The 26,246-nt window shown below is 37.4% G+C and overlaps 1 protein-coding gene and 1 pseudogene across 1 annotated transcript in view; both read right to left on the bottom strand.

Annotated features, from left to right (window-relative positions):
* LOC149537664 (uncharacterized protein At5g02240-like) overlaps window positions 1-26,246 on the bottom strand; it is a 113,734-nt gene that overhangs the window by 34,684 nt on the left and 52,804 nt on the right. Inside the window, exon 4 of the mRNA XM_089799004.1 lies at window positions 19,079-19,186. Within this exon, the coding sequence (XP_089655130.1) occupies window positions 19,079-19,186 (108 nt within the window). The remainder of the gene's footprint in view (window positions 1-19,078; window positions 19,187-26,246) is intronic.
* On the bottom strand, window positions 20,734-22,041 carry LOC149537665 (scopoletin glucosyltransferase-like; annotated as a pseudogene).

Below are 26,246 nucleotides of genomic sequence, written 5' to 3'. Positions count from 1 at the left end.
TTGACTTGGGCAAACCACTATACAGCCCCCCACACACTCAAGAAAGCTCTCTATGGATTAAAACAAGTTCTCAGAGCTAGGTATTCTAGATTGCATAAATACTTGCAAAACCAAGGATTCAAGGGAAGTGTAGAAAACAGAAATCTCTACTTCAAAGTTAAAGATGGCTATCAATTGATTGTTGTAGTATATATCAATGATATCTTTGGACTCTTGCAGATGAAAAAAATGTGTCAAGATTTTGCTCAAAGGATGTCATAAGTATAACCCTATATCATCATATAATCAATGCATATTATTTTAACGTATAATTCCCTAATTAATGAACAAAAGGAATGTTAAACAAATTTAATAATAATAATCAATAGTATTAATCTATACCATAATAATTTTCCCAAAACACCTCCTTTGATGTTCAATACAAATAATTAATTGATTAATAATACTAAATTATATCACTACAATATCTTAATCGATCATTAATCAATCAACATGAGTTCTGACATATTTAATTATTAATAAGTAAACAAATTAATAATATGTAAGCGTTAAAGATGGGACCATCACGGGAACAATTACCGCTCTTAATTGGGAACAATAATCATGTAACCATTACTCAACAAAGGTGTCCAGGGCTACTATTCTTGGGCTTCCTCACACAAGGTAACATTGTCTACACTTGGAACTGCCATGTGAGCTTGTCAAGTACTAGTGCTAGATAATGTAAGAACCCTGCTGGTTCTACCTCCGACAAACACTGAATTTGTTTCAATTTTGGATGTTAGACATTTCGTCAAACACAATGCATGCAAGCCTTATCTAATTGTATTTTATTTTCAGATTGCATTTGCTTGCTTAGAATGGTCTCAAATGAAGTTAGAATGTTTGCAAAAGATTATTAGGAAGTCCACGTGATGAACTGAAATGCAACTGCAATCTTTTTTTACCATTCGAATGCATACATATGATTTCTACATGTGAAATGTGCATCTACAGCCAGTAGACAATTTTATAAACACTTGGCATGCAATCTAACCAACTGATTAAGAGCAGTTCAGTTATGACATTAAATCAAACACTTGAAGTGCATTCTTATTCCTCCAAAACTAATCAAAACAATCTACAATGACAACATAAGAAATCTATTTATAATTTGTAGAAAGGAACCTGTAGCTGTTTTCATACAATATATGAATTATCGCTGCTCCCATAAACACAAGCACTACCCAGAAATATTGAATGCGACACTAAATAAACTGCCACTGCCTGCAAATGAAGGACGTCTTCGCAAACTCCTAAACACCGGCCTCCAAAAGAAGCAATTTGCAATTAAAGACATTCCCAGCGCTCTGCAATTTAAGATTGATATGAAACTCTGGATTTTCTTCACCATTTGAAGCACAAATGGATGGCTCTGAATGATGCCACCTCTAGGCACAATCTCACTGGATAGTTTCACTAGTTCAAAGTGCATTCTCTGGATAGAATATCCAGTTTCCATTAGATATATCTGAAAACCCTTGGCTCTCAGCCCTTCACAATATCACCAAATTCACAAAATATCATAAGCAATAGAATGAACAATCCATCCAAAAGGGCTGCATATATAGAAAAACCAGTTGCTTCATCCACACACCAACGAATAGCTTCTCTGTGACACTTTTTACTTCAATAATGCATTTTCTTTTTGGTTGCACCTTTTGAATTTGAAATAATATAAAATAATAACTCATTTACTCCAGTACTTTAATTAGTTCCTTGCCATAGGCTTTCATGAATTAATTGAATAGATGGTCCTTTCCAATGATGACTCAACCCTCAACTTAAGTGAAATTAATAATAATTCAGCCACTAAAACAATAATAACTCTCAAAATAGTTATACTTTAAATATGTCATTGAAAACAGGAGTCACACCTATTATTTCCCCACATGACCAAATGCACTTTCCAAAAATAGAAGAGTCCCTCTCAATCATCACTAGACTTACCATCAATAGTAAATACATGAAACTAACCCCAAAAAAAGTCCAATCTGAATCAAACAAAGACCAAACTAGAACATATTGAACTGTGGAGAAGACAAGACCCTCCCATAACCAAGCCTCTACTTCAAAAGTTCCTCTATCCACAATAATTAGCCTATAAGAGACACGATAATAGGCTAAGAACTTGCCCTCTGACACTGGCTAAAAAGGGGACATTACAGATCAACACATGACTCACCTTTCAGCGATAATGCACAGAATGGTGCAAAGGCAATAAATGTTATATCAATCTATAGAAGTTGAGCAAAATTTGTATAACTTGTAATGTCCCCATTTTTAACAAGCTCCTACAGTTGGCTTGGTCAGTTCACCATCGCGGCCCTCATGAGCTGACAGTGAGATTTGAGGGTCTCAGTTGTGGGGTTATAGGCTTTCCAACAACCTATGGTGTATTTGGCTCCGTTTGAGGGACTTACTATTTATAGTAAGTCAAATTGTTGGTTCCAATGAGCTCAGTTGAGTTAGAGGAGTTGAGTGATGCTCTTAATTTTTATTTCGAGCTTCTGGTTTGGGCTCCAAGAATCTTGGAGGGAGTGTCTATTAATAGTAAGTCACCCCGTTAGGTTCATTCATCGTCTTTCTTCATCGGGATCACTATGGTGTTGTCAGATTTCGATTATGATGCTTCTTTAGTTGTTTTGGCAAGACAAAATTAGTATTATTATTTATCTAAATATGTTGAAGTTACTATTTTTGTTGGTGTTGTATGTTGGTCACCTCAGTTACATAGCTCATTTGAACTAGGCTGAAAAGTTTTAAATCGTGGGCACAAGTAACAGCGGCCTTGTGTGTCAAAATATTATGCTATGGTGAAATAGATCATTTTTGGGAGCCAAAAGCAATTAATAAATTATATTATGACATTTATTATATTTTAATGTTGTGCTGATAAAATTTAAGTGGAGTTCATTTGGGAAACTTGTGTCATTTGGAGATTATATATATGAACCTATTTAATGAGAAAAGCATCCGATTGAATATTATCTTTCTTTTGTTGCCTTTGTGACGCTTCTGAAGTTCTAAATTTTTGTGTCATTGCTGAAGTATAAGGGTTTGGAATCTACAGCTGAATTATTGTAAATTCAATTCTAAGAATTATTCCGAGATTGCTTGGCCCATTGTGCTGAGGTATATGATTTGTCTTTCCTCCTAGCTTTTGCAACTGTTCCTAAGGAGAGGGTTTTAGTTGACTGAATTTGTTAAGGAAATTAGGGTTTTAGTTGACTGAATTTGTTAAGGAAATTGTCTGCTATATAGAGGCACAATTTGGGCATTTAAGGCTGCTGATTCACCTGGGAGGCAGCGTTCTTGGCATTAGAGACTTCTGCAACCTTTCTCAAGGTTGAAACGCAATTCATTGGAGACTAGGCATTGAGAATTTATCATCACAGCAGTGATACACAGGCGACTGTGATTGTTGCATTGTGCCACAATCCCATACAAAAGAAGGTTTTAGTTGACTGAATTTGTGAAGGAAATTGTCTGCTATATAGAGGAACAATTTGGGCATTTAAGGTTGTTGATCCACCTGGGAGGCAGCGTTCTTTGCATTAGAGACTTCTGCAACCTTTCTCAAGATTGAAATGCAATTCATTGGAGACTGAGCATTGATCATTTATCATTGCAGCAGTGATACACAGACAGCTGTGCCACAATCCCATACCAAAGGCCGTGTTAGTGATTGAGGAGGAGCCGTGTTAAGTCTGTTAAGATTTGGAGCACTCGATCAACATCAGATTGGAGCATTTAATCAATAACAGGTTCTGTCATTTATTGTGAGTCTGATTATTGTAGCAACAAGTTTGATAATAAATAAATTGCCGAATATCAGAAATTTGAGTACATTGTTGTTGCTCATCTCAAGCTTCCAAATTATTACTCAATTCATTTCAAAGTTTTTCATATCAGTACTCTTTAATGCAAACGTTAAAAAACTCCAAGGCATTGAACACAACATATATAACTGTCCAAATTCAAGAACAAGTTGTTTTTTATACATGCATTCTTATTTTTGTTAGAAAGTTAGAACATCCTATTTTCAGTGCTGACTGTAATGTTATGTTTCCCTTCCAACACGATCTAGCATATCAAGTATTCGTCAGATGCACAATGGGGAGGTTGTACGGTAGTCTCCTAGCAAACAGTGCACAATGGGGGAGGTCATACGGTAGTATTGGAGCTCAAGGGAGGTCGTATGGTAGTGTTGGAGCAGGCTATGCAAAATGGAAGAGTTCGTACGATAGTAGTTGGAAGCCATCTGGTAGCAAGAGCAGAGAGATCGTAGGATTGTCTCTGAGAGGCCATATAGTTGTGGGTTTAAAGGTCATACGATGAGGGGGGAGAGGAGGTCATACGATGAGGGGGAAGAGGAGGTTGTACGGTGATGTGGGTGATGCACATGATAAGAGGAAAAGGATAGAGTGCAGAACAGTATCGTCCTTCAGATTCGCCAACGCTAAGTCCTTCGGAATGAAATGACAACTTCAAGGAATTTGCATAGAAAGACACCAAAGTATATTGAGATAATCTAAAGTAACGAGAATTGGAATCAGATCAGAATCGGCAAGGCCAAATCGAATCATGAATCGGCCATGAATTGGAATCGAAACGGCCACGAATCGGCAAATTAAAAAACCCTTGAAATTTAGTAACTTATTTCATAAACCCTTTATCGCTGATTCGATTTGCCGATTCACAAAAAAATCGTTTGGCTTGAATCGAATCGCATGAATCGCCACGATTCTCGTTACTATGAGATAATCACAAATAGATATAGATATATTCCAGACTAAATGTTGTTCCAAATTTGCCAGATCCAAAGCAAAAGAATACAATAGATGGAATAGGGTGAGGGTTGATTCCCACCGAAAACGTAAAAGCCAAGTAGGGAATATCTTTCACTTCCGAAATGGCGAACAACAGAGAACTCCAAGTAAGAATTTGCAATACAAAGAAGATAATCCAAATCGCATACCAACAACTACCTGCTTAAATACCTTCAAAGGAACTTCCCGAGGGTTTACAAAGATAGCCGACGGCCATACCTACAAAACAATTAAATAAAAATGAGTCCGATATATACTAAATCAATCAGCCCATAAACAATGGTTTGATTAATTATTTATTTTAAGATGGGAACATTACAGTCCTCCCGTCCCAAAATTTGCTCATCCTCAAGGAAATACAATGTTGGATGCTGCAAAATGTGTTCAACTTCCCAAGTCGTGTCGTCCAATGGCAAGTGTTTCCAGCATGCCAAGTATTCCCTCAAGGTACGGTTCCATAGAGTCTTCTCTTGTACAATGATCTCGGCAGGTTCTAACACAAGCTTCCCTTCTTCATTGAGCGGTGGAAGATCTGTGGTTACTACGATGTTCTACCCCACGGCTTTCTTGAGGCAAGAAATATGAACGACATTATTAATGCGGCTTCCTTTTGGATGTTCTAGTTCATAGGCAACTTCGCTGATGCGGCGAGCTACATGATAAGGACCATAAAAACGTGGCTTTAATTTTTCTTTCCCTTTTTCTTTTAATGAGGACTACCTGTATGGTTGGAGTCTGAGATAGACCAAGTCTCCCATTTTGAAAATTCTCTCGATCCAGTGTCTATCGACGTAGATTTTTTGTTGATTCTGCACTCTTTGTAAGTTCTCCTTCAAGAATCTCAGAATATCTTGCCCTTCCTGAAGCCAGCCCCTCGCCCTTGGTGTGCGGCTGTCACTAACATGTTGCTAAATAAAAGGGGTTCATACCCGCATAGTGCTTTGAATGGTGCCATCCCAATGGACATGTGATAAGCGGTATTGTAATAGTATTCCCCCAAATGCATCCATTTGACCCGTGCCCATTGTTGTGCCGAAATGTGGCTCTAAGGGTAGCCTTCTAGCCAATTGTTCACAATCTTCGTCTGTTCGTCCGTCTAAGGGTGCCAACTGAAACAATTTTGTCTAGAAATTACTGAGAAATTGACCATCCTTGTCACTAATGATATTTCAGGGTAACCTGTGCAGACGAAAAACTTCTTTGAAAAATAAGTCAGATACCTGTGCGGCCTTGAAATCTAAGGAGATGGCGAAAAAGTGTGCATACTTGTCGGTTTGCCAACCACCACAAAGATACAATCCTTCCCGTTTGCCTTAGGAAGTCAGGTCATGAAGTCCATAGAGATACTTTTCCACTTCTGTTATGGTATAAGCAAGGGTTGCAGTAACCCAATTGGTAAAGTATGTTCAGATTTGTTTTGCTAACAGACTGCACATTCCCATACGTAATACAATACATCTCTTTTAAATCCCGTCCATGAAAACCTCTCCCTGAGCTATCTATAGGCTTTGAGAACACTTGAGTGTCAGGCCAAGGGTGAGGCATGTATTTCCTTTAGGATTCTCTGCTTCAGTTTGGATTCAAGCACTATGTCATATCCCCATTTTAAAATAAAATTTTAATAATAGATAGATAATACAATGTTATTAAATAAATAATAAAGTTATATTAAAACTAATACTAAACTATAAATCAAGGAAATAATAATTATTTAATCTATATTATTAATAAAATAATATTTACTATGATATTTTAAATAATTAAAAAATAATAAAATTTCAATGAGTAATGAAAGAAAGAAAATTAAATACAAGAGACAATATTGTAGAAAATATGTTAACTTTCTAAATAGAATTTAATAATAAATAAAATAAACACATATAAGTAAGTAAATAAATAATAACATAGAAAAATATAAATTCACTAAATCTAATGAAAATTCAAGAGATGTTTAACAAATAGACATGACTCCTTGAAATTAAGATATAAAAGGGACAGTTTATTTTAAAGAGTAGAAAAAAGGAAGAGAAGAGGAGAGGAATTCAAAAGAAAAAATGGAAGAGGAAAGTAATATGAAGAAAATAAGGAAGTGACTTTCTGAAAAGGTATCAATGATATTGAAAGGATGCGAACCTTTGAAAGGGTCATAATTATGAACAATTGTAACTCTTCAAAAATATTTTAATTATAAAGTATTAGGACTTTTCCAAAGGATTTTAGTTATGAAGGTTTGTGACTTTTCGAAAGGATTATAACTATGAAGTGTTTTGACTTTTCAAAAGATTTGTATTATGAAAGGGTGCGACTCTTGGAAAAGAAGAAGGTAAGAAAGGTACGTTTATGAATTATATTTGTTTAATTATGTTTATGAATTTATTTATGAACCATACTTGTGGATAATATTGTGTTAGCTCATGGGATTAACACCATGGACATTAATAAGACTCAAAGCATGAAGCATGTGAAATATTAAGATCTTCATTGTTCACCATGGCCGAGAATCAATGTGAACTCGAAGCATGGAGCATGTGAGATATTAATATCTACATTGTTTGCCATGGCTGAGATTCAATATCGAAGCATGGAGCATGGAGATAGTAAGATCTTCATTGTCCGCCATGGCTGATAATCAATGTGCCAGAATATTTTGATGTTGTCAAACATATGCATGTCATTGGTCTTGGATAGAGGATGCCCATCTAAGAAGAATCTTAAGGGGTGCACTCCCGGGATGACAGCGAGGTAGCTATGAGCTAAGAAGCCCGATCTGGAGACGTCCTTAAGATTGGGGTTAACTTAGAGGATAGAATAATATAGTTAGTTTTATTATTATTGTGATTCTAACATTCATTTTGTAGGTATTACTTGTCCCTAACTAACCCTATCAGTGGGGACATTACACACTTAAGTATATTCGATCCTTGTAGTAAATGACGTCATCCACCACCTTATATCGGTCCTCCTGAGTGTCGTCATCCATTAGCTTACATGCAAATGTATTTTTGGAATATTCCACCAATAAGTGCGCTTTCCAATCAGCTGAAATCTAAGACAGTAAGTAGATGGCAGGTTTTCTTGACAAGGCATCAACAACCACATTGTTCTTTCCCTTCACATCTTCAATGTCGAAATCAAAAACCTAAATCTTACCCATTTTTGTTGCCTCTCGTTCAAATCCCGTTGCTTCAGAAAATATCTCAAACTATAATGATCGGTAAGGACGACAAACTTGGCACCTAACAGATACTGTTGGAACTTGGTCAATGCATGCACAATGGCCAACATCTCTTTGTCATAAATGGAATATAAACGCTCCGCTCGTGTAAGCTTTTGACTTTCATAGGCTATAGGGTGTCTATCTTGCATTAATACTACATCAATGCCTTCTCCAGATGTGTCACAATCTAGAATGAATGTTTGAGTGAAATCAGGTAAGGAGAGAACCGGGCAAGTGATCATTGCTTCTATGAACTTATCAAAAGTGTGTTGCGCTCTTTCATTCCACTGGAAGGAACCTTTCTTAGTCAAATCTATTGATAGTGCACTGAGCTGAGAGAAACCATTTACAAACCTACAATAATAACTACACAGTTCCAAGAACCCTCACAACTCAAAGAGCGATTTTGGTGGGGGGGCAATTCAAGATAACTTGAATCTTCTCCTGGTGGACTTGCAACGTGCCCTAGGTACAATATTTCTGTCATCTCGAATTCACACTTGGATTGCTTGGCAAACAAAGACTGAGCCTTCATGATCATCCCTAGGACTTCAATCAAATGTCTCAGATGTTCTTCCCAAGTTTTGTTGTAAATAAGGATATCATCAAAAAATACCAGCAAGTACTTATGCAATTGTTTGTTGAAGATGTGATTCGTGCAAGAGTGAAAAGTAGCTGGTGCATTTGTTAATCTAAACGACATGACCAGGCACTCATAATGCCCATAGTGACAACGAAAAGTCGTATTCTCCACATCTTCCTGCATGCAGATTTGATGGTATTCGTAACAAAGATCTATTTTAGAAAAATAAACCGCGCCATGCAGCTCATCCAATAATTTGTTGGTCCTGGGAATAGGGTATCTATATTGTCTTCTTATTTAGCGCACGATAGTCCACACACATGTGCATCACCCCATCCTTTTTTTTACCAATACTACTGATGATGCAAAAGGGCTAGAGCTAGGATGGATCCATCCTTTCTCGAGCAACTCCTAAAATGTCTTCTTGATCTCATCTTTGGATTTTTTGGGGTGGCAATATGACGTGGTGATAATTGGTTTGGTGCAAGCTTCCAACTCAATGATATGCTTGAAACCGCAATGGGGGGTATGCCAAGAGGAATGTTTATAAGAAACTTTATCATGGGTACTCAAGATATTTTGAAGATCATCATCCCAGTGGGGTGTTTGTTGTCCTTTTATTGGTTCTGTCGAAACAAAACAATGTGCAGCCCATGCAATGTTATTGTGTCGAAAAATAGCCTCCATTCACTATGTCAAAACTTCCTTTGGTCCCTCACTGGTCATATCACAAAGAACAACCTTCTTCCCATCGACAACAAAAGTGAAGTCCATCCACTTGAAACTCTGTGTATTCATCAAGTGTCTCCATCCACTGTATGCCCAAAATAACCTCCATATCATCTAAGTCCACTATAAAGAAATCCTTCGTCACAGAGTGGTTAGCCATGGTGATACTCCGTTGCGGAACAAGGTGCGTAAAGGGAAAAAGTGTTCCTCCGGCAACCTTGACTTGGAATCCGGCATGCATCTTAGTAGGTAGACCTCTTCTTTTCACCAAAGATGAGTTTGTAAAGTTTAGTGTGGCTCCACTATCAAGCATCACAATGACCCTCTATCTTTGAAGGGTTCCCCGTACACGAAATACTGTACATCTCAGACTCCCAGATAAGACAATGGTTCTCCATGCCGTACCAATGTGGCGATCCTTTCCATACGGTTCAAACTAACCATTTTGGAGTCCTCGTGGGGGTGATCGCCTTCTATGGGTAGATCCTCCTAATCATCATATAGGACTTTGATCTAGTGTATTTTCCCTTTACCGAGGCATCTGTGTCCATGTTCTGACAGGCCCCTACAATTGAAACATAATTCCTTCCTTCGGAGCTCCTGTCTAGTAGCTTTGTCCAACGAAGGCTTCTTCGACAGAGGTTTGTTATCTTTGTCCCTTGGAAATACTGGAGATTTGGAGTGGGTGTAACCCCGAAAGGATGATGTTGATGATGATACCATGCTTCATGCCTTTTTTATAACCTCTGAAAGGGTGGCAAGATTGAAACCTTTTACCCAACCCCTCATTGGTTTTGTCAGTCCGTCCATGAAAAACACTATCCGTCTCCTTTCAAAAATGTCCATAACCAAAATAGAGAGTTTCTAAAATTTTGTGATGTACTAGTTGACTGCTCCAGTTTGCCTCAATTGTGCCAACTCTTTGGAATTAAGTTTCAAATCTTTACCATCAAACCAATCTATCAATCTTTCAGTGAATTCTGCATAAGTATTTACTTGGTCATGCCCCAACGTAATGGTGCCATGATGCCACCATTCATGCACCACTTCCTCCAAGTGGAGCACTGCAAATTTAATTGCTTCTTCTAGCATTGGATTAAGCTAGAAATAAGTGTTGGCCTTCATTACCCATGCTTGGGCTGATATGGATCTGGATCTGTCAAATGGTGACAGACTTACTTTACTCAACTTTCTTCTAAGATCGTCGTTAAAATATCCTCGATTTCTACCTCTGGAATATCGCATTCTCAATTGTGCATAGTCTTTGTAGGATATGTCCTCTTCCAAGTTTGCATTCTTCCAATCTTCTTTCAACTGTTCTTGAATTTCCTCAAAGGTTGGTTGCCTTCCTCCATGTGGTACCTCCGTCCGTGTAGGAAAAGTCGGCATGGAAGGTCAAGAGCATGTTAGATGAGGATTCATCTTTCCTAAAACTATGTCAGAACTATGACCATTTTGTTTCCCAAATATCTTATTGTCTACCATTTTCTAGAGAGTTTCTTCCATAAGTCGCTAAGTTTCATTGATTTGTTCCTGATTCGTTGAAAGATCCCTCAATAGTGCCATGACTTCCACAGGAGTGGGTTCTTGATCTGTCATTTTGTCAATTGAGTGGGATCTCCTTCTTTTCCGATTATAAACTTTCATTCACTATCCATAGGCTGGCAAGATCTTTGGCTTTGATACCACTGTAATGTTTTGTTTCCCTTCCAACACGATCTAGCCTATCAAGTATTCGTCAAATGCGCAATGGGGAGGCAATATGGTAGCAATGCACAATGGGGGGGGGGTCATACAATAGTGTTGGAGCAGGCTATGCGAAATGGAAGAGGTCGTACAATAGTAGTTGGAAGTCGTACGGTGGGAAGAGCAGAGAGACTGTACAGTTGTCCCTAAGAGGTCGTATGGCTATGGGTTAAAAGGTCGTACGATGAGGGGGGAGAGGTCATACAGTGAGGGGGAAGAGGAGGTCATACGATGATGTGGGTGATGTGTACAATAAGGGGAAAAGGACAGAGTGCAATATGGTGTCGTCCTTTAGATTCAACAACACTAAGTCCTCCAGAATGAAACGACAACTATAAGGAATTTGTACAAAAAGACACCAAAGTATATTGAGATAATCACAAATAGATATAGATATATTCCAGACTAAATGGTGTTCCAAACTTGCCAGATCTGAAGCAAAGAAATACAATAGACAGAATAGGGTGAGGGTTGATTCCCACCGAAACTAGAAAAGCCAAGTAGGGAAGATCTTTCACTTCCGAAACGATGGACAATAGAGAACTCCAAGCAGGAATTCACAGTACAAAGAAAATAATCCAAATCGCATACCAACTACTACCTACATACTGTGCTTAAATACCCTTCAGAGAACTTCCCGAAGGTTTTCAAAGATAGCTGATGGCCATACCTACAAAAACAACTAAATAAAAATAGTGCAACACGGGGACGCGTCCCCCCCCCCAAAAATGGGCCGCACTAGAGACAAAGACGCACCCGGGATGGGGGGACGATGTCTCAGCGATTTAGGCAGTGCCACTCAAAGCACCACCTCTGCCGGAGATAGCGAGACGTCTCCGTGTCCCCTATGGGTGCGGGGGGATGCAAGGGGGGACATCGGGACGTCTCCTGCGGCAACAAGATGGGAGGCATTAAAAAATAATAAAAATAAGGCATTATTTTAATTTTTTTTTGGTTCTATTTTTGTTATAGTGGGATGTGGGGCCCATTCCTTCCTCCTTTGTTCAAAAGCCTTCTATTTTATTTTTTATTCACAGTTGCATTTCTATATCTGAAGACTGATATATATTATAAATTTAAAATTATATAATTTGACACTTTCATTTGTTGATGTTCAATGTTCATAGTTTGTCATTTAATCATGAATTATGATGTTCTACTTCAAAACTTCATTGCAATGTTCAATGTTTAAGGTTTTTACATCTTTATATCTTATATTGTATAATTGTAGTACATTATTTCATAACTAGCATTTTAAGAACCATATGTATAATATATGCACCCCTGCTCCCCTCGCCACCCCCCCATCCCCAAATCAAGGCCCCTCTGTCCCCCAATCTCGAAAATTTGTCCCCCCGTCCCGCCATCTCGCAAGCGGTATAACTATGAATAAAAATGGGTCCAGCATATACTAAATCAATCAGCCCATAAACAATGGCTTGATTAATTATTTATTTTATGACAAGAACATTACAGTGACTGGATTGCTTATTAAGTGTTTGACAAAATATCAAACAACTTAATTTAACGCGAGAATTGGAGTTGTTGAAGTTATAATCCAGCTGGTTTATTACATAATTTTTCATGAATGTTATTTAACTTCTATTTGTAAGTTATTATGTCACCTTGTTTAGTGTCGCATTATACATTAATCTCCTATATCTTTGATTCTACCGAGTTAGGTATAAATACGATTTATAGAGAATACTTTCCACACCCAAGTCCATTTTATGATCCCACGCTTATGATCTAGCATGAATATTAAATTATATGTAAAAAGAGAACTTGATCCTATAAAGCAATCCTTAAGGAATCACCAAAAACAATAATGTAGTAGTTATGGCAAATTGATTGTTGTATGAATATAATGGTGGGCTCCCTCTATAATGGCTCCTCTACCTCATTGACTAAATGTTTTCATTAGCTTTTTTGTCAATAGATTCGGCTCAATTTATTTGCTCTTCTAAAGCTCGACAGTTGTAGTTTGAGAACTTTGGTGACATGTTTTCCTTTGAAAGAAGATAACCCTTTGGAACCCTAAACCTCTCCTTTCTTCTAACTATTTTTTCTTATTTCTAATTTTAGTCTCCTCTAAAATGGTTTATGTGATAAACGATGAAAGAAGATTGTTCAATTGAAGAGAAAAAAGTTGGATTGATTCTTTAGAGCATCTTCCCTCTTCATCACAAAAATGTTGCACTATTTACACTTCAGATGTTTGGTGATGCAAAACTTCTTGTTAGTCGTGTTCCTTGCATCCCTTAATTTCAAGACATTCCTTCTCACCCATAGAAGTCGCCCAACCACTTCTTTTTATAACATGTAGTGTCGCCCAGTCAACACTTGTGATAACTCTACAAACCATGATCTTGCTTTGAGTCTTTTGCATCTCTGCGACCCGGCGACTATGTCGCCCAATCACTTGATATCCTAAATTGGTAACTTTCGATCCATGCTTTGGAACTTTGACAAGAAAGCGCCTGTCACTAACAAGCTCCCTGAGGAAAGAATATTATGGCTTTTCTTTGCATTAAATGAGGTGATCCAAAGGCAAATTTTAAAGGAGGCATGCTTTTTGAAAACAATAAAATTAAGTCTTTTCATTAGGTGGCGTTGTACGAAAACTTAATTTCCCATATGTTAATTGCATTAAAGAGTTAATTGGGTCTATTATAAATTTAATCTTCAACCACCATATTCTTCAAACAGTCATCTTGAAATTCCATCAACTCGAAATCCCTCTCATGCTAAGGTGGTAATTCCAATACCAAAAGACTATAACCATGATGACCATCAGATAGTGCTTTAGCTAGACCTTTGGGAGACTGAGAAAGAAGAGCTATACAATGTTCTCTCCATCTTGTACATTGTTGCTTGGGAGTTGAGGACTACCACTGCCTAGTTATAGCTGGAACGAGAAAGAGATCATGTGGAGTTCGGTTTTATTCTAGAGGAAGTAATTGATAATAGACCCTAGACTTCATGATGGACTTCCTCAATTTGCACCATGTAAACCCAGCAGAAGGCAATGGAGCAGGAAACGAAGAAGATTGGAGACCATTCCATATGGAATCTAACCGTTACTTTTCTTGAAAACTAAATGCCTACAATTTCCTTTTGTAACCGCTGCGTGATGATATATATAAATGGAAATTTTGTAAATGAAAGAGAGAGGGGAAGATAGAAAGAAAGAAATTCTGAAGGAAAGGCACTATTTTGCAATGGAAACACTATGATCTTTTGTTTTGCATATGAATATGTTGAGGTTGATGAAAGATCAACCCTATGGCTCCCAAGAATCACCTATATGCAAACCCCTGTCACAAAAAGAGAAGCAAAAGCTATAGAGGTTGGAATTCTCAGATCCACAAATGAGACATTTTTTATGAGCAAAAAAGAGAAATTGCTATTGTCAAAAGTGAATGAATAAATTACAAAGAGATCAATCCTTATAAAAGGAGATCAAAACCCTAAAAGGTAAAACCTAGGTTGTATGATAATAATTAATAAAAGAATTAATTATTATATACCTAAAGTCTAGCTTAAGTAAACTAGAGATAATAAGTGACTTAATAATTAAATCAGTATGATTTAATTAATAAGAAAAAACATTATTACTCTAACACCCCCCCCCCCCCAAGATAAACTTAGGGAGTAACTAAAAACCTAGAAACTACTACTGAAAGTAGATTTGGGTATCGACAACAAGGCTTGATGAGGTACCCAAACACAACCAAATTTCTGAAAAGAGGAGAAATAGAGGAAACCACATGGGAAAAAACCCTACTCCAAAAAGAGATGGAAATAACACTGAAAATAACTACTAAAGGACTGAAGAAGCCTCCAAACTAGGGAATGTCCCAAAAGAGAGGAACAAAAGATAGTCATGAAGAATGCCACTGAAGCATGTAGAAATTGCAAAGCTCTATCAAAAGTAACTGCTGATCTGAAGAACCTCCACTGAAATATAACCTGACCAGGTAGAGAAGATTGTAGTCTGCATCGAATCAGGAGGCAAACAAAGGCAAACAAATGAACTCAAAGATACAAATGGCATAAAACACCAAATCCTGAAGAGCTAATCAATCGAACATGGAAGGTGCATCCAAAGTAGGAACGACAAGAAGAGTGTCTATATGGTAAATAATCCATCTCACAGAAATGCATAGGTACCCAACCATTACATCTGCCTAGTACATAGAAACAAATACTGAATACATAGCTCACTCTATCGAACCAAGGAAGCAATAGAACCAACATAACCCCCTCATAATGCTGAGAGGTAAGACATGAACATTGAAACTGAATGCAATATCTCCTGCAAAAAAAAGAACTAGGAACATCGAGAGTGCAAAAGAAGTACAAACACCTATAATGGCATGCGTCATTAACCCATCATGAGGCTAATGTCATAGAAGGAACACTTGACAAAAGAAGATGGTGAATATGGCCAACATGAAACCCCCCAAAGCACTTTATAATGTAGTACGAGTACAACAAACTACAAAGATGTGCAAGATCCTAAAATGCAATAGAGTAGAACTTTATCTCAATGTGTTTACATAAATGCTAGAAAAGATGTCTAAATAGACCAAAAGAGAAGGGCCACAAAAATGGCTTCACGGTGATTATGGATAGAGCCTTTCTTAGGAATACCCTTATTTGGAGGGTGGTAAAGCTAATGAGTGTCTGCATGAGCACTTCGACCCATGGTTGATCAATGTAGCGCACACAATTCGAAGGTGGAGAAACTAATTGAAGCACAAGGAATCAGACATCCTGCAGATTGTCAGGATGTCTTCAACAACCCGGACATACCTATGATAGTTCAAACTCCCGTTTTAGTCAAGGAAAATAATGTCACCATTTCAGAGGTTAATCACTTCAACATGCCTACACGTCATTTCCTAGTTTGGGAAGACAAGGGTCAGCATTCAAGAACACTCTCTGAGCGTTGGTTTAAACGGGTTAGAATGGAGGATGCCAAGTTAATTCCTAGCGAGACCAATTTTCAAACACATGGAGCCCTATGGAGAAAAGGGTCATTCTTCTCACAGCCAGTAAACAGATTCGCTTAAAGGCCGCTCCTTTCCCTTGCTTTGTAAATATTGTATAGTCACGTTTGCTTAATTTTCCTTTCGCCTATTTTTGCATGTGTTGTTGCCTTTCTCTTTCAATCGTCTTTCCCCGCTTTGAATCTTTTGCCCAATCAATAAAGCATTAGTCTTTTTCCTTCCCTGGTTCTCTTTGTCCTTTCAATCCTCGTCCCAATGTTAGCCATGTTTCTTGCACCCTTTATTTTTCAAAACTTCTCACCCATCAAAGTCACCCAACCACTCCTTTTTAAAACATGTGGTGTTCCCGAATAGCACTTGTGATAACTTTACAAGCTATGACCTTGCTTTGATTCTTCTGCGACCCAGCGACTATGTTACCCAGTCGCTCATTACCCTAAGTTGGTAAATTCCAATCCATGCTTTGATACTTTGAGAAGTAAGCACCTGCCACCGGCGAGCTCCCCAAGAAAAGGGCATTATGGACTTGCTTCACATTAAATGAGGGGATCCAAAGGCAATCTTTAAGGGAAGCATGTTTTTTGAAAATAGTAATTAAGTCTTTTCATGAGGTGGCGTTGTGCGAAAACTTAATTTCCCATGTATTAATTGCATTAATGATTTAATTGTGTATGTTATTAATGTAATCTTCGGCCACCTTATTCTTCAAACAATAATCTCGCAATTCCATCAACTCAAAATCCCTCTCATGTTAAGATAGGAATTCCATTGCCAAAAGACTACAACCATGATGACCCTCAGCTTATGCTTCAACCAGACCTTTGGAAGACTGAGATAGAAGAGCAATACGATGTTCTCTCCAGCTTGTAAACCATTGCTTGGGACATGAGGACCACCGTCACCCATTACCAGAGTGACATTTATGAGGTGGAACGAGAAAGAGATCATGCAGAGTTCAATTTTGTCCTAGAAGATGTAGAGGACGATAGAACCCCAGACTTCATGATGGACCTCCTCAATTTGTTCCATGTAAACCTAGACAAAGGCAGAGAAGTAGGAAACGAAGAATACATGGAGACTGCTACAAATGGAATCTAACCGTTACTTTTCTTGACAACAAAACACCTACAGTTCCTTTTTGTAATTGTCGTGTGATAATAGATATATATATATGGGAATTTTGTAAATGAAAGAGGTGGGTGGGGGGCAAGATAGAAAGAAAGAAATTCTGAAGGAATGACACTTTTTTGGTTTTATATCTGCAATGGAAAGACTGATCTTTTGTTTTGCATATGAATATAATAGTGATTTGTGTTGTCACTCTCTGGGCCTCTATTTTCTATGTATTTTATGGATTACTAATAGAAGATATTGTTCAAATATGAGCAATGTGTTATCTTTGAATAACAATTATGTGAGCTATAAGGTTACTCTCTCCTGTTCGTGCTTTAATGTTGTTTCATATAAGTAAAACTGTGTTTCATTTTATTAATTTTCCACTTGATTGGTAGTTTAGTCTATTTATTTTACATGCACGATCATACAACTTCGCTTTCTGGTTAAAAGCATTTGATATTCATTCCTTGTATATCTTCCATGAGGGAGTTGTACCTCTAAAATTCAAAGATGGGCCAATGTACTCTGCCCCATCTATCTGTAGTGAACGTTCCTTGAAATTCTAGTGTTCATTGAGTCAAATGCACATTTGATATTCTAGTGACAAAACATCCACCAACACTTCTACAATCTTAACATTTTCTTTTTGGTGTTGCTTACCATCACAAAAAATATGGCCTCTTGTCCCCTGCCATATCTATCACATGAATTCCATGTAACATAGATTATCATGTCTATTTATTTCAGAGAAATCAATTTGCAACAATGAATATTTCTCCAGTGATTGCTAAAATCTAATTAAAAAACCAAATTTGCAACAATGAATGTTTCTCAAGTGATTGCTAAAATATAATTGAAAAAACAAATTATTATTATTAACAGATATAATATTTCTGCTAATTAAGTTGGTGTAAAATCCACTCACCGTGGTAAGGGCAAAAATGCAAAAAGTATCAAAGCTTGTGGGTAGAAGACTTAGAAAACAATTAAGAAATAAAAAGCTTATAGCTAAAAGGTTAGCCTCACAAGCAGGTTTCCGAAGAGAATATTAAATATTGAAATTATTTAAAAGGAAAATAAAATTACACAGTTAAGTACAAATTTTCACCATGTTGTGTAAGTCAGAAAAAATGGAAAACAATTAAGAGGACAAAACCATCAAAATATGTTAAAAAAATATTGAAAGATTTCAAGTTGAATTGGAAAGTTGAGAACATTATGAGTACAAGATGTCGAGAAGTTTCAATGTATAGCTGCCCACTTTAAAACCTGATACACAAAAAGCTCTCAATAAGAAATTCAAAAAACGTTCGACAATCTGAGGGAGAAAAATAGAAGACAATCAATACCTTTATATAATTATGTGCAAGTGATGACTTAAACTTAATATTTTATTATATCTATTATGTATCCAAATTTGATTAGAATTGTCCATGGAAAATATTTTGTGACCATCATTTTATGGTCCCTTTTTCTAATTTCTAGCAGTTTACAATTGTACATCCATGACAGCTCAATTGTGTATCTCACAAACACAAAAAAGGCTAGGCACTGAAATTTGTGCATACTTGCATCAAACTCAAAACACACCTAATCTGTGCATTCCTACATCATTTTATCAATTAATGTTTGGATTTAGTTCAGAAAATACATAATAAAGATCAATGTGAGTGGTTTTTGTATATTGGGAAAACTTTGATATTGAAAATCTTTATTTGCAAGCATTTGATTGACTGGTTCTTTTAATTTAACAAGGAAATCAAACTGTCAAAACTGTAAGATAGCTGGGTGAGAATTCTACCTTCAATTTCCATACAAGTACTCGACCCATAAATGCATTGAGAAGAATGGACACTAGAAACCATGGGCGTGTCACTCCAAGTGATGATACAAGCACAAACTTTGGAACCTGAAAGAAAAACATTATGAGCAAAGTTAGTATAAAAACTCATAAATCAACTATATTCTAAGAAGAGGTTCACAAGGAATCTATATTAAGCTTTAAAATTTTATCTAGTATAAATATACAGCATGACATGATGAAACTAGTTTAAACAAGGACGCATTTCGTCTAGTTCCTGCCAAATGCAATAATGTTTGAACGAATTAGAAAATAATTTGTAATATTTTGTTTGTAATACACATTACCATTTTAATTTTTAAATAAAAAAGTAGACCAACAAAACTCTGAGATGGTTGGATTTGGACACTAGGAAAGAGGTCTGGATTTGGCGCACTTCATTGAATCCAACAAATATAGAATTTGTGAGCTCTAATTTGGGAGGTATTTGTAGATGTAATTGCTCTCTCAAAGTGAAAACAGAGGAGGAACGTATTTGACACTTTCAGACAGCTTCCAGAGAACTGCTCATGTCTCTGCCTTACAACACAACCACATGGGATCATGAACTTTCCATGATCACCCAAGTTCATCAAACATTTATTCTGAATTCTACTCGAGCCAAATACTTGCATGTCACACCATTTTTTTTAAAATGCATAGAGCACTTAAAAAGCATTCATAGCATACTGAATTTTAGTGACAAACATACCCTAACACTCGTAATCCCAATACCAGAAACTTAAGAAAGGCCGGAGATGCATCCATCACATTCCAAGGAGAGAACCCTAAGCAGATACACTATTTCAAAGAAACAAGAGGAACCACAAATAAGAAATAATGTCCAAGACCCTTATGCGGAAAAAACGTTGTCAATGGAAAGCTCCACACTTGTGTATCCAAAACATAAATCCTCATCTTTCAAGAGAAAAGCAGATCCAACAAAATCCCGAACCCTAAGCAGATGCACTATTTCAAAGAAACAAGAGGAACAACAAATAAGAAATAATGTCCAAGACCCTTATGTGGAAAAAAACATTGTCAATTGAAAGCTCCACAGTCCACACTTGTGTATCCAAAACATAAATCCTCATCTTTCAAGAGAAAAGCAGATCCAACAAAATCCCCTATATTAATAGAGAAACCCATGTTTAAAAAAACTCACAATCCATGTCATGCTGAGGAATCAAATCGTCATGCAGTTGTTTGACAGATAGCATTTATAAGCATATTATGCCATTTACTAAAGATTTCTGATGCATGCATGAAACCTCCAAACATATTGCTGCTGTTTCATGTCATTTCCTAAAGATTTTATCTAACTGATTTACATAGAAACACTCTACTGCTTCCACAATTATCTATCCTCAGAAAACCACAAAATCTCATAAACCATTCATTTTATATTTAGCTTCCCAAAGTTAAATTTGCAAGGGTAATAGATAGTACATAGCAAAAGGTAGGGTCTCTGCAAGGCAGGTCCAGGGACTCATTAATAGTGCTGCATAAAATTTAGGCTAAACACATTAGAGACAACGGAACAGAAAACTGAAACCAGACTATGGTAGAGAAGCATTATTTATCAAAGTGATAAGAGTTATACTTGAGATTTCTAATCAAGAGTCAGATTCCCTCTCCTCCTTTTCTTTTGCTGATCTGGCATTCAACTTGTGCATCTCACTCACCAAAGCTCTCAAATCTGTGGTAGAAGATCCTTCCAGCTTGACAGCATCTGAAGCCATCAACTTCAATTTTTCAGCGCTCTCTCTCATCTCTTCTCATTTGTCTCCAAGCAGAGCCATTGTAACAGCCTTCTTTATATTTTCCTCTTTCAGAATCTCACCTTTATTCTGGCAAAATTGGATTCCAATGCCCAACTCAGCAAAAACCTTAGAATTGAAGTGCTGATCTCCAGACGTGGGCCATGCAAGGATTGGAACACCAAGGGAAACACTCTCCAGCACAGAATTCCATCTGCAGTGGCTTATGAAGGCACCCAACAAGGGATGAGAAAGAATTACCAGTTGGGGCGCCCAACCGCGTATGATTAACCCTCTCCCTTCTGTTCACTCCACAAAGCCCCCTGGCAGAAATGTGCTAATTTGATCAGTTATTGAATCTGAACTTGAAGACGTTGGTTCCTTCTTTCGGGGTACTTTAATATTTCATACAAATGGTTCTTCACTGGCTTCCATACCTCTGGCCAAGGCATGTGTTTGCTCTTCTGACAAGGAAATAAAGCTTCCAAATGAAACTTAAATTACAGAGCGCAGGCTACGTGAATCCAGCCAGGAAACCAACTCTTCTTCATTGACATCCACCATTTTCCCTCGTGTCATAATATTTCCCGTTCCTCTAGATAAAAATTGGGGATTTACAGGCCTATTGCCCAAACTAGTATAGCGGTCAAAGTTTTCAAGTGCTGGACATATAGAGGCTTGACCTCATGGAAAGTATTGATCAGCATTCCCAATCCTTCGCCAATATCTCGGTAACACTGATGAACAAAACCCTTAAGGGGCTTTGTGTTGAAGAAATCAGGGGATACCTCATTTTTACCCAATCTGACGGTGCGCGGCATATTGAAGCTCACCATGAGGCTCTCATCCTGCTCGTCTTTCTCCAAGGTGTTGTCAAGTATTGAACACGAAAGGGAATGCAGCAGACTCGTTGCGAAGGCTCCACAGATGTTGAACAGAAAACTGTTAATGTTGAATTTTTTGGGAGTGTTGACAGCCCACCCCATAAATATATCGTAGACAATATAGACAGGAGGTGCTACTGTTTGGTGGTCAAATTGCCGCTCCATCCAAATGTCGAAAGGGTCTTGAAGCTTCTTTGCGAGTTGGAATATAAGAGTCATTGATTCGGGTGGAAGAAGGCTGGTAAGGATAATTTGTAGATTATGTATGTTCCAGAATATTATAGAAGGAAAAAAGATAAGGACCATAGATTTTTTTCTCACATTTAATGCAACCATCCATCCAAAATAAATATGCATTAAATGCAACCACTAATCAATGAGTCACATTTTACCAAAGGAAACATGGAAATTTAAAGTTGAGGAAAAAATATTTTAAAGTCAACATTTGAACTGTTCTATCATGACTGTTCATGGTATTAACCAATAGAAAGAGAAATAAAAAAATCTTTAAAAATTAATTTAAAAAGTGAAAACTAGAAACATTATAGATGTACAGGTATTTGTAAAAATTCATTTATTTGATTGGTTAGAAGAAAAAACAAATGAACATTCACATGAATGCTATAGTATCCTGCCTGCAATAGGAACTAATAATCTAACATGAAGTCATAAAATTATCTTAGATCCATATTATTGAATCTTGTAACCTCCAAACATACAATTTGTGGCAATGCACACACAATAATCATACTATATTAAAATTTAAATAAATAATTAGGGAAAGCATAAAATATCAATGAGCATAACAGTTGAATGGAGGAATGATCATATCCGACCACAAAGAAATTGTGGCAAGATCCTTACCATTTAATGACAGATAAACAATTGGAGGTAGGAAGGAAAGCTTAAAAATGTTATGCAAATACGGTAGCAAGCTAAGTGGACATAACCTTAGATAAAGCTCCACACTTAAGCGTGCTTGGGTTGGAATAGTATTGGGATCCAATGCTTCACCTCTGTGAGCATTCCCTAAATGCAATGAGTGCTAAGTGGACCATTCGTTCTCATGAGAGATGGATTCATGCGAACCACTACTCATGGAAACATGGTTCCACAAGTTTGACCTGAAAACTACATAGTCGACTCCTAATAGCGATATCATAATATGACTTGTGAAAAATATCTCCCACTTATCAAAAAAACACTACTCACAACACTGGAGAAATAGGGGTCAACAGAACAAGACATGATAGAAGCCCTACTCTAGATGAGTATGGAAAAGAAGAGACCAAGGAAGAAGTAACAAGAATAAAGAAAGGTAGAAAATAAATTCAAAGGAAGATAGTGAAATCACACAAGAGGAAGCTATCACACTAGAGATCACATCAATATCAAAGAGACTTCCCCATTTGACGAAAACTGACTGTACAATGCCTTATAAAAGTAAAGGGTTCTTGTAAAGGCACTAGAGAAGTACCTCATGATGCCTCCATCCAATGAGCAGATCACAAAGAGAGCACTAGTCTGATTCATACTAGCTAACAAAATTTACATTGGAGGACGTCATGAAGAGATTACCAGACACCATAGCTACAACCCTCACTCTACAGAGAAAAGGGGGAGCTCAATAAGATGAAAATCTAAAAGACTTGGCAATCTAAAAGTAGTACCAACCCCTACGCCGCCACAAAAGCAGAAGGTTATAGAATTAAAAACTACATAACTCCGAGACAAAGCAAGAGGCTAGACAAACTAAAGCTGGACAAACTGAAAGTCATACAAGTAGTGAAACTGGAGATAACTAAGGCAACTACAAATGCATGCAATCAATTCTGCAAAAAAGAAGCAAAATATTAATAAATTGTTGTAAACCAACCTCCTCCACCTCCCCAAACTGATGCAATATCTACTTCAACAACAAATACAATGCAGGATTTCTAAAACAATCTTGCTCAACAACAACAAATAAAACCAGTCATCTTCGCTACAGCTACAAGAAACAGGAAACCCAGTAGGCATAGGGAGCATGTCTCCCTTGCAAAAGTTTCAACTAGGAGATATATTTCACCAAACAGACCTGGATGAGTTTCTAAAGCAACGCGTATAAACTTCCAAGTGGAGAGAGGAAGCACTAAAGGAGATATAGAGCAACCACCCCTACCTAAAAGGGGACCATTCTCAACCAGCTCTGATGCAATTGAAGGCATTGGTGAATGAATTACTACAAGATCAAACCTTACAAAAAGACAAGCTCAAATAGGAGGTGTAGACAAGGTTCCAAAAGACAAAAAGATGGAGGACAGGAAACAGCGTGCTAAAGCTCGCTCCACCCTAGAAGCCCACATGTGAACAACTGTAAAGACCCTATGTACTCAGCAGAACTGAATGTGCCAATGAACAAGTTTGTCTTGTGATTTTTAAGATATATTCATTTTTAAATAATTTTTCCATAACATATGCAGGATGCAAGGAAACGCTATGTCTAAACAACTAGAAAATTACTATGGATTTTATTGGAAAGATAGACAATATTCAGACCAATTACATAATCCGTAATACCAATATTTACATTGACAATGGAACCTGTTTGCTGTATCAAAAACATAAGAGCTGGCAGATGGAAGGGACATCCAGAATGTATGTTAATTGCAGCTGCAACATATAACGTCTGCTGCCTCCAGCTTCAGCTCACCCCAATCCTCCAACGTCTAAGCTAGAACAGCTTGAAACAGCTCCATGTGCTAACGACAAGCATGGAGATTGACATCAGATGTCAATCAGAAAATTCGCAGGGGGCTCAGGTTATTTGCTGGGTGGAAAACACAATGCCATAATAGCTGCAGCTAATGCCTCCTCCCAATTACGATGCCACGTGGTGTCCAGACCAAACTTAAATGCCACACGTGCTTCCAGAATTTCAAACCGCAGCCAATACTATGACCAAACGAATTCACTCCAAATGCTATGTAACTTAACTCAGTGACAGTCAATTCTCTTCAAGATAACAACCTGCTTAACCACAGTAATTACAGCAGGAGATTTCGACAATTGTTTACCTCAGCACAATCGTCAAAGAAGATCTCAGAAATTCTTCAAACCCTTAGCCAGATAATATGAGCAAAATATATAAATTCAAAATTATTCTCCTTAGCTATCGGGATACAGTAGGAGAATGTTGGTCAATTGTATACTTCAGCGCAATTGCCAAGAACTTCTCAAACGAGAAAAGTCAGAAATCAGGAAAAAGCCACAAAGGCACAAAAAGCAAATATATATTCAAGCATGCTTTTCTCAATGAAATGAGCTCTCTTTTATAACCTTTCGTTCGCCAAAGTTTCGTAAAAAAATCTACTTCAGAAATTGTGGAAGTTTTCCAAGAAACTTTCCAACACGCTTTTTAGAAATATCTCTTAAAGTCATTATTATAATAATATAAACATTACTATAATAATGCAACTTAATAAAAAATAAATAAATAAGAGCTCATAAAATTAATAACCATGTTTACTGCAGGTCACGACCAACTATCGAAGCCACCCACTGCACTACCAAAAATAGTAAGTCCACAGCTGGGACCCCCAAAACACCCTATCAGCTCACGAGGGTTGCTATGATGAGCTAACTCCATCAACTACGTAGTCCTACAAAAAATGGGAACATTACAACAACAAAGAAAATAAAGGGAGACATTAATCAACTATACCAATACTATTTGCAATAGCCAACCATTGTGGACCCTGTAGAGGTGCACATGGACAATAAAAAACTGTAGATCCTCCATATGTTGCAAAACTATGATGCCCTAAAGGATATGAATGGACAGGAAAGCGGCAACTAGAAATCTTGATGATCTATACCCAAACGTCTAAGAGCAAAGAGATAAGTCCCAAAAAAAAATTGGAAATTGAAAGGTTTGTTTGATGTAGGAGCATCTTGGGTTTCCTTGTAATCCTACACTTTGTTCTTTTTGTCTGTTGGTGCCAAGTTCTTAGTGGATGTTGAGCGTTCAGTTGATGGCGAGTCACTCTTTTGATTGATGAGTTCCTGTTGTTGCCGAATGAACTCTTTGGATGCCAAGTCATTCTTAGTTGTTGCCGAGTTCCTTTGGTTGCCAAGTGAATTCCTTTGGATGCCAAGTGAATCCTTTGGTTGCCGAGTGCCTTTGGTTACCGAGTGATTTTCTTTGGTTGCCAAGCGTTGGAGATGCCTAGTTGTTGCCGAGTGATTCCTTTGGCTGCCGAGCTAGTGTGGGTGTCCAGTACCAGTTTCTGCGTGGTCTTCATTTGCCGAGTTATTTGTGTCTGGCTCCAGTTTGGGCCGACTCTGCTTGTATTTAATTTCGGTTAATCTTTGTTATGGGCCGACTTATGGCTTTCTATGTTCTAGAATCTTCTGTAAGTTGTTTTGGCAAGTATTTAAAAAGGTATAGGTTTGAGTTTAGGGAGCAGTAGTTAGAACGGGGAGGATCGAGTAGAAGATGCGAAT

The sequence above is a fragment of the Cupressus sempervirens genome, chromosome 9 (assembly GCF_028749045.1).
Source record: "Cupressus sempervirens isolate cs-2001-9-10 chromosome 9, ASM2874904v1, whole genome shotgun sequence".
Lineage (NCBI taxonomy): Eukaryota > Viridiplantae > Streptophyta > Pinopsida > Cupressales > Cupressaceae > Cupressus > Cupressus sempervirens.
This window is presented reverse-complemented; position numbering and strand designations above follow the sequence as displayed.